General features: G+C 41.4%; 1 protein-coding gene across 1 annotated transcript; it reads right to left on the reverse strand.

Annotated features, from left to right (window-relative positions):
• Positions 1-3,829: 3,829 nt before the first annotated feature.
• GLYATL3 (glycine-N-acyltransferase like 3) lies at positions 3,830-7,964 on the reverse strand (the record flags this gene model as incomplete). Its single annotated transcript, XM_082758454.1, has 5 exons — positions 3,830-4,253; positions 5,129-5,255; positions 6,237-6,378; positions 7,315-7,422; positions 7,887-7,964. The coding sequence occupies 5 exons, from the start codon at positions 7,962-7,964 to the stop codon at positions 3,830-3,832; spliced, it is 879 nt and encodes a 292-aa protein (XP_082614580.1).
• Positions 7,965-10,005: the final 2,041 nt, after the last annotated feature.

The raw sequence follows: 10,005 nt of genomic DNA on the forward strand, positions 1-10,005 counted from the left end.
TCTCCTGGAAAGAGCCCAGCAGAGGGCCACAAAGATGATACGGGGCCTGGAGCATCTCTCCTGTGAGGAAAGGCTGAGAAACCTGGGGCTGTTCAGCCTGGAGAAAAGAAGACTGAGGGGGGATCTCATCAATGTATATAAGTACCTGAGGAGTAGGAGACAGAGGGATTTGGCCAACCTCTTTTCAGTGGTTTGCGGGGACAGGACAAGGGGCAATGGCCACAAGATGGGGCACAGGAAGTTCCGCCCCAACATGCAAAATAAATTCTTCCCGGTGAGGGTAACGGAGCACTGGGACAGACTGCCCAGGGTTGTGGAGTCTCCTTCTCTGGAGATATTCAAGGCCTGTCTGAACGCCTACCTGGGCAGCCTGCTCTAGGGAACCTGCTTGGACAGGGGGTTGGACCCAATGATCTCTTGAGCTCATTTCCAACCCCTACAATTCTGTGATTCTGTAATTCTGTGATTAGTACCAGCAAAGGAGGGAGTTGGAGCTAGTTAGAAGAGGTGCTAACCACCCGAACTGCAGCATGAAGTGCTCGGTCCATCTCACAACTGTCTTCATTTCACAACCGTGTCATGCCATCTGCTGGCAGCTGTAGCCCTAGATCAGCCTTCTTCCAGTTCAACACACACGTGTTTTCCTGAAAGCTATAACTGCAACATTTAGCCCATTGCATCACAATATATCATTAAAGCCGACTAGTTTAATGTTTATTAAACTGACTTAATGGATTACAAGTCACGGATCTTGTCTGACCTTCACCCTGCTTTTTGCTCCATGACCTTTATTTTCCCAGGCAACCTGAAACTCTGCCTCTCATATGACTGGGTCCTACATTGTATGACCACCTCAAGCTTTTTGCTGAGGTTTTGCTGTTGCTTATCAAATGCTTATATTCTGTCTTCATATCAAACAAACACTGGATGTAGGTACCTGGAAATTATTCTTACTTTCTACAAGATCTCCAAAGCTTCTGTAAAAATGGTGTAATTGGGATGAACAAGGTAGAATCTAGAGGTAGAGACCTGGATCTATCAAAGGAAATGGCAGAACTTAACCGAACTTAAGATAAGAATTATAATATTGGTATGTTCAAATATCCTAAAATGCTAGGCTGCCTTAAGCCCATATCTGCCTTTGAGTCAGGAGTATATACAGCTGTGCACCTGCTCACTAGCATAACACTATGGTTTCCTGCAATTCTAAATTTTCTATAATCCTGTTGAAATTCTCTTATATGCCAATAGCTCTCTCCTGCCAGGAATTCTGACTTTGCTCAAAAAAAAAATATTCAGTTTTTAAAAAAATGATGAAGTACAGTCATAGCTGGGTTTTCTGAAACCATATCTGCAAACTATGTGTGTGAGTGACTCATATATACTGCATGTTGTTTCAAATTGCACCGCACATACAAGCGACATTATCATATTTAATGCAATATGAAATGAAAAAAGCTAAAATAATAGTGAAATATTTGAATTTTAGAAAAATGAAATGTCTCAATCCACTTTTTTTTTTTTTTTCATTTTAGAAAAACTCATAATTTTAGCCTGGGAACTGCTGGTATTTCAAAATCTCTCATGCAAAAGGTCTGCTTCAGACAAAGATTTAGCAAGAAGAGGTGCCTTCCATTAGTGCCATTCTGTCAGGTACACTGTAATTAGCGCATGGATGTGCCTAAGCATTATCCCCTCTCTGACCTGCAGGCATATATATATATGCCAAGGGAATATACCAAGGGATGTACCGAGCTTTCCCTTGGATCTGTGTATAATGCACTTTTTCCTCTCTTGCTTTCTATGATGCAGCTCCCAGTTATGTGCTGGCTGCATTAAATCTTCACAGCACAGAAACTCACTTACTTTGACAAATTACTTTTATACAGGACTAAGGGCACCCTTGCTGTTAGTACAAGAATAGGCAGAAAACATAACAAACTAGCCCAAGATTCCTCCTGAGTCCCTTCAGAGCCTTTCCATAGGCTTGGTTCTCTAAGGTCCTTTTCCTGAAGCTCCTGGCTCATTCTCAAGTCAAGAGACAAACCTGACCGTGTTTCTCCAGCAGACTAAACCCTAAAATCTTTGTTCCCTTCCTTCCCCCATGGTTTGTCTTTCTCATCTCTTTTGATCTGTTCCCCAGTTGAATTCATGAATAAATCTGAACAGCTTTACAGGGTCCCCTTCCAACACCTGGACTCTTTGTTCTGCCTTTGTCTGTACTCCACTGTACTTCACCTTTCTGTTCTCCTTTGTCAGAAGGGATTGCCAAAACTGGTTCTCCCTCAGGCTTTAGTTAATCTCCTTTTCAAAATAAAATAGGACTCCTTTTATTCTGGACCAGATTCATGTTCAGTAGATAAGCAGAAACCTATTGAAACCTATTGCTAAATTTTGATAGTCCCCATTATGTATCTAATGACTGGCTCATATCAGTTCTAAGAGGAACTTTACCAGCAGTGCTGGACATACATTTGCACAGAGATATCCCCAAAATACTAGAGATGTGCAGTAAATTCACCAGAATGCAGAAACCTTTGGCACACATTCTCTTCACAGTTGCATCCTGCTTCCAGTCACACCCATTCAAATCCAAAATGCAACAAAACTGAGGTGCAAAACTTGAATGCCAGTAGATTCACTTGCTTACAAGACCACAGGATAATTTGAGTTGGAAGGGACTGCAGGAGGTCAAAGAAGAGTCAGCCACAAAACCAGACCAGGCTCCTCAGGGCTTTATACAATCCAACTTTGGATCCAGATGGATCCAAACAGAGTTTTGGAAGTACAGTGGTTTAACAGAAAACACAGTCTATCTCCAGATCACAGTTGAGTGCCAGAGCAGTATAACAAATCTCTCACTGCCCTGTTTCCCAGTAGAGATCTGATTTTGGTACAGTTCTCAGGCTGAGATCTAGGTGCTGGAAGAGGTGGCCCAGAACAGTAATTTATACAATACAAGGAAATACTAAAAGTTATTAATGTCCTCTGGAATTCAGTCTTCAGATGTATTTGGAAATAAAATCAGATTCTGAAGCAGTGACATTAATTCCTAGTCCTCACCTCACTTAAGACACTTCAGTCAAGAGAGATGCTTTGCATTCATCCAGCTCTAGGGTGCCCAGAGTACACACCACTGAAGGATAGGACACACACAGCTAAAAGCTTTCCTGCCATTGTAGGATCCACTTGGTTTAAGAAAATTCTCAACATGCCAGTTGTTCTCTTATGAATCTTTGAATAGCTACGGGTCAGAAAAATGAATTTCTTGACAAAAACAAGAGAAAGAAGACAGACTTGTCTCTCTAAAGGACAGGAAAAAAAAAAAAGAAAAAGCAAACAAACAAACAAACAAAAAACAAACAAACAAAAAAAACACCTTCTTTAGTTCAGACTTCTCCTTGTAAATTTCCCTGCTTCTTAATTTCACATATTAATTTCTCTTAGGCCATCATAGGGAAAGGAAAGGCTTGAGGACTTATACCAAGACAGGCAGACGGGATTAGAGACATCCAAGTATTGTGATGCAGATATCCCAGAAAATGGTTATACAGAAGGAATAATTAATTCTTCAGTCAGAAGCAGTACAACAGGAATATCCATTACAGTTTAATTACAAAACAATTTTTAAACTTACAACCACTCCTGAGTCTTTTGGATTTTCCATGAGCAGTTTCCTCTAAGCAGAGAAGTCATAAGTGGTTACTACATTTGGTTTTAGGCTCATGCTGTAAGATTTTTGATTTCACCCAGATTATTAAATTCTACCAAAGTGCTCCTGCAGCACACAAAAGATTGTCTGAATGCAGAAGTATGTGAGGTTTGGTTATTAGTGAGGTTTGGTTAGAAACTGAAAAGGTGTGTGAATCACTCTGAAAAATGAGCAGGGAAGGAAGTGGGCATTCATGCTTTTCAGCAATGATACAGATGGCAGGTTTGCCTCCAGGACATTACCTTGTACTGGAAAGCCACAGCTATGTAATTTCTTAGCTAAAGTGGTAGTCACAAGTCTGCTAAAACCCTTTCTCCGATGCTCTGGAAGAGTATAACTATGAATCATGGTGGCAAACTGGTCTGTCAGGCTCCAGGAGAGGGGATACCCCTTGTCATCTAAGACACAGGCACTGGGGAAGGAGCAAATGAGGTTAGCAAGGTACTTCTCACACCTCGGATTGCCTCCTCTCGACCAGGTTTTGTTGAGCAGGCTGGAATGGGAGATGTCCAGGTAAGCCAGGGTGAATTTAGGATTCATCCTAAGAGAGTACAGAAAATAGATTAGGAAAAAAAAAATGTGCCTCACACTCCCCAAAATACTACACTAGGTTTAAAACCACTTTTTCCAGCTGAATGGGCTTCCAGATCTATATTAGAAAGGGGACTCAGAGACCTGAGCTCATTAGGCTGGAGTTTTGTGAATAACTGTAGAGAGGAAGGATGCTCCATTTTAGGTCTTTGTTTATACAGACTCCTGAATCCACACAACACATTCTAGAGATTCTAGAGATGCCCTATTCCTTACAGAAAAGGTGAACATTGTTAAGGAAGACAAGTAGCCCCAGCGTCATATAGCTGGCACAGAGGAGTGGAAAGGATTTGATTTCCAATCTCTCATCTTCCAAGACCCACAGAGTCTCTCTGGATTTTGAATCCACTACTTATACATTTATCCCAGGAAATAATGGAGCCTTCAGTTCCCCTGCTCTTCTGCTCTGATGTCAGGCAAATCTCACTGGCAGAAGAAATGTAGAAAACTTAGAAAGTTTCAAGCAGTTGTGTAAAGCACTCTTGTGAAAAACAAATTTTTTGGAAATTCCAGATCTATCTGCCAAATCTAAGGAGCACAGGAAATGACACAGGAAAGGAGGCCTGTGGAGCTCATATATACATCCAGAGACGAAGGGATGGGGACTATTCTGAAATATAAAACTGCAAAAGTGATAGATGTTAAAGAATGACATCAGTCAGTTTTAAGTTTCTAGTTATTTCCTTAGCAAGTAATTCCTCAGTCAGATTTTTAACCCAGTCAAAGAGAAAGCCTAGCAGTCTTCCTATTATTTGTTATGTAAATATACTTTCTATAAATATATTGTAATGACATTGATAAATGATATGGTGTCCTTAGACATACTGAAGTTTGACGTCTGGCAGCGTGTCTGGGTCTGAGTGGATTACCATCCGGAAGGAGGATGTTTTCACATCTACCTGCTTAGATAAAGCAACAGCTCTGGATATTCCACAGATTCCGTCCTGGAGCCCTGGGTTTACAAAGATGAACACTGAGGTACTTAAAATATATATATATATATTTTTAATAAAGTCCACTATTACACTTTTTACAGAACTAGCCAGGTACCTGAGATCTCCAAAATTATAGAATACACTCAAATATATACATGTATATGTGTGTGTGTGTAATACATAATAAATATATTCTAAAGAAATACATTATTGTAGAATCATACAATATCCTGAGCCAGAAGGAACACACAAAAATAATTGAATCCAGCTCCCAGCTCCACACAGGACCACCCAAAACCCTATGTCTGAGAGCATTGTCCCAGTGCTTCTTGAACTCCAGCAGGCTCGGTGCTGTGACCACCGCCCTGGGGAGCCTGTCCCAGTGCCCGACCACCTCTGGGTGCAGAACCTTTCCCTAACCCCCAGCCTGACCCTGCCCTGCCCAGCTCCATGCCATCCCCTCGGGTCCTGTCGCTGTCCCCAGAGAGCAGAGCTCAGCGCCTGCCCCTCCGCTCCCCTCGTGAGGGAGCTGCAGGCCGCCATGAGGCCTCCCCTCAGCCTGCTCTGCTCTGGGCTGAACAAACCAAGGGACCTCAGCCGCTCCTCACACGCCTTCGCCTCTAGGCCATTCACTATCTTTGTCTCTCTCCTTTGGACACTCTCTAATAGTTTTATGCCCTTTTGAGATTGTGCCGCCCAACACTGCACTAAGTGCCCAAGGTGAGGCCTCAGCAGGCAGCGGTGTCTGCATTCAACTTCCAAGCACAGGCTCTCATTAGACTTCTAATTACCACATTAACTACTGCTCAGCTCAGTCTGAGCAGTAACACAAACAAACAAACAAAAATCCTACAAAAGCAATACCTTAGAACTTGTGTTTTGTATAAGTACAAAACACCTTTATGCAGAGCAGAATGGCAGGATCCACACTCCATTAAGACTTTTTAAACCAACAAGTTCATCTATTCTGTTTCCTTTAAACCAAGTAAGGACTATACCTTGAATCTGAAAAATGTGTTCCCAGTTGATGGCATTTGTGTTTTCCAGTAGCTCCTGGTAAGCCTGTGGCTCCTTGTAGAAAACTGCATGTGCGTTAGTATAATGGTCAAGGTCATCTGTCTTATTATGGGGAGAAAAAAATACAGAATTAAACTTTAAAAAAGAAAAAATACAGAATTAACCTTTCACACTGGAATCAAAACTCACTGAAAGGTAACCCCGGAGATCCATCAATGGTTGGAGCTTCACAGTGGATTTTAATAGGACATCTTCCTTGGTGGTTTCAGTAATAGAAACATCTATTGCTCTCCATAGTGTCAAAAGTAGCAGAAAGCAGCAATGGAAGTAAACCTTCATATAACCAAGGCACAATAACCTAGGTGGCAGTTTCTTGAAGCTCTTGCTGAATTCATTGTTCAAAACCCACCTTTTCTACCAGTTGTCCCCGAACCCATATCGTCTTATTTTGGTCACCATCGTCAACATGTTTAGACTGCACATGTTCTGGTAAACAAAATAGCAGCAATGCCTGTTCTCTGTCCTGAGTTGAAATAGCACAGTCAGTGCACGTCAATACTGTTAAATCCTCTCAGTCTCCAGAACAGGATGGCAACAACATCCAAACCTGGGGATCGTCATTGTCCTGTGCTGACTCCTGCACTGCTGGCCTAGGAGCACTGGCTGTCCCAAACAGCATGCCAAGGATCTAGCACAGGCAGCACTCATAGTACCTGATGCGAAACCACACCAACAGGAGCCTGTCTCCTGATAAGGCTCAGTCAAGTGCCATGAGTGCAGGTAAAATATGTCCCTGCATAAGCTGTGCAAGTTATTCTGCAGTCAGTGTGATCAGGATGCTTACAATTACTTAGAGCATGTATTTCACAGGTAAGTTAGGTTAGGCTATAGTCACTAGTCAGCTTGCTTCAGGAAAGAGCAGCACTCCCTGGAGTGGGCTTTGCTCTTGCACCTACCTGCATTTTATGGTTACCACCCTCTCTGGCTACACGCGTCCCAGATAAAGCTCTCCCCATTCACAAAGCTCTCAGAAACAAAGCTAATAACATGCATATGTACCTGCCTTTGGGGACGGGTGATAACAGCTTTGAAGTCTGGCCATGAATCTACCACCACCTCCTTCCTGAACGGGTTTCCTCTGTTGATGTTCATCACAGCTCCATAAACCTGTAGGATAAAGATCCAAGAGAAGTAAGACAGCGTGAGACGCACTCGTGGCACCTGTGTTATAAACTGCGGAATGTACCAGCAACACAGAGCTGAAAGCACACCTTTAGATTTTCATATACACACATTTATCACATAGATTGACACATTCACATCAGACATTATCTATCATGAAGATAAATCATTGTGTAACTATGGCAACCTTAATTACTCTGCAGGGAATTGGAGACTGGGAGATTGGAGATTTGGAGGGACAGGTTTGCTTCTTCCTTTCTTTTCTTAAATACATAGATTTAGTTCAGTAAGCAGGGCCACATGGATATCTCGGATGTAGTCATATAAACAGCAGTTATCAGTCAGACCAGAAGAAACACAACCTTCTCCCCAGAATATTGATTCCCAGATAAATGTCCCAATGTGCTGATGGAAGTACCACAGAAAAGAACAGGTCTGTGCTGTGTTACCTTGAGGGACACAGGAAAACTCCACCTTAACATTTTCTCCAGCTTCTGCAGCTTTGTGGAGCAGTTGAGCACCAACATCTTCCTTACAAACCTTCCTGAAAAACACACACGAGGTGTAAGAGTCACTCAGAAAAGCAGCAGTGTTAGGTAACAAGTAATTTCATACCTGCTAATTTCATAAAATGAGATAGCTCCCACAAGTCCCTTGTTTCTTCAGAAGATGGATGTAAAGAGAAAAGCAAGATGGGATGGTGTTTCACAGAAGCTGGAGTCAGAAAATCTCAGGCTTAATTTATTATCCAGCACCAGCTTTTGTGCAACATCTGCCAGGTCAGTTATAGATAAATTCACAAAGAAGTCTTTCTCATATGTCTGACACCAAAAACACAGGGAGGTGAGAGAGGAGGGAATCCTTACCACCACTTACCACCAATTTTTTAAGCCTAGGTATAACTGAACTATCTTACTAGCTACTAGTAATGAGTAGCATGTTGATTCAGCCTTCAACATTTTAGGCTGTGATTTGGGACAGTTCATCAGGAGATATTGTGAGAATGACAGCCACAAATCCTACGTGGGAAACAGCTGCCTTGCCTTGGTCATTTTCTTTCTTTCCAGTTTTGCTGGGAACCCAAACCAACCCATACAAAACAACGTAGCTACAGCCTGTAAAAGAGAGAGAGAGAGAGAAGCAAAAAAAAAAAAAAAAAAAAAAAAAAAAAAAGTAAGAGTCCAAGAAAAGAGTTAAAATCTTAAGGCTTTCCAGAAGTACCACATCCTTTATCCTCTTTTCTACCTCTTAAATGTGTTTCAACTCATCTAAAAAGCATCTCCCTATGCTGCATCAATCTCTCTTTGCTCCTTGTCTTCTTTCACCAAACACAAAAAAAGAAAAAAGTAGCCCATTCTCTGATCACATGTGCATATCTGCTTTTCTTATGCTCACACTCACATCTTCTCATCATAATGAAAGGAAAATTTCCCTCTGTGTCATAACAGTGCTGTGTCAGTACATGCTATACCTAAAAGCAGAACTGGCATGTGTTTGAGTACATGGCTACATTTACATAAGGACAGTTCCTACAGCTCTATGGCTGGAAATACGTTCAGATTGGAAATAAATATTGCACAGATAGACCACTTGATCACGTACCTTTCAGTCTTGTAGCTCGTCCTTCTAAATTGCAATAATAAGCTTGAAGTTAGGAGACAGTAAAATTCATTTACTTTGTTGCTGCTTCTGCATGGGGAAAGACAGCATCATTGAACAGTCTTAAAACTCTAAAATACAATTTTCTTTATCCAAAAGCTTGATTCTCTCTTTCCTTTGAGAAGCATGGAAATAAAAACCAGAACCAGCTACACCTGTAAGCGTAGTTAATGAAGTATTAAAAGGCTTGCGCAAGAGTATTTGAGCAGGGAGGGCTGAACCAGATGACCTCCAGAGATCCCTTCTGACCTCAGCCGTTCTGTGGTTTTACAGGATCCAGCAAGAACACTTTTTTCTTTTTTTTTTTTCTTTTTTTTTTCATTAAGACATTTAATCTTTGTGCTGATAACAATGAATGATCTGCCTTGCATATACGCATAATTACCATTCTCAGTGGTAGTGAAATTAAAGTGGTCATTTCTCATTCTGTGTGCTAAATTTCATACCATAAGGGAATTAAGAACCTGAGCTAAACAGAGATGTGTTTTGCCAGAGAGAAGAATCAACCTAGTTACACAGCCCCAGGCATCATTTGAGGCAGCACTCATTTACCCTGACATTTTGTTCATTCCTCAGTTCAGTTTGATGATGCTAACCCACGTTGCCATTTTGATTAGGACTTGATAACTTATATCACAAGGTATAGAAGAGTCTATAGAATAAGGAACATGAAAGTGTTATGGGACAGCTCATGCAGAAAGATGCTTTACTTGAGCACAAGACAGTATTAATATGAGATATGGATTGATATACCTGCTAAATCTTAAGAAATCTGAGGTTTGTAACTTACCTAAAGCCAAGGTTTGAGAAATTGAAGTTTCAGAAGTTTCCAGGTGTCACAAAAGTGACTCAGGATGTTCCGCAAGCAAGTAGGAAACTGGACTCAAGGGTAGATTTACAGTTTGTACA

The sequence above is a fragment of the Aythya marila genome, assembly GCF_965140915.1.
Source record: "Aythya marila genome assembly, chromosome: 3".
NCBI lineage: Eukaryota > Metazoa > Chordata > Aves > Anseriformes > Anatidae > Aythya > Aythya marila.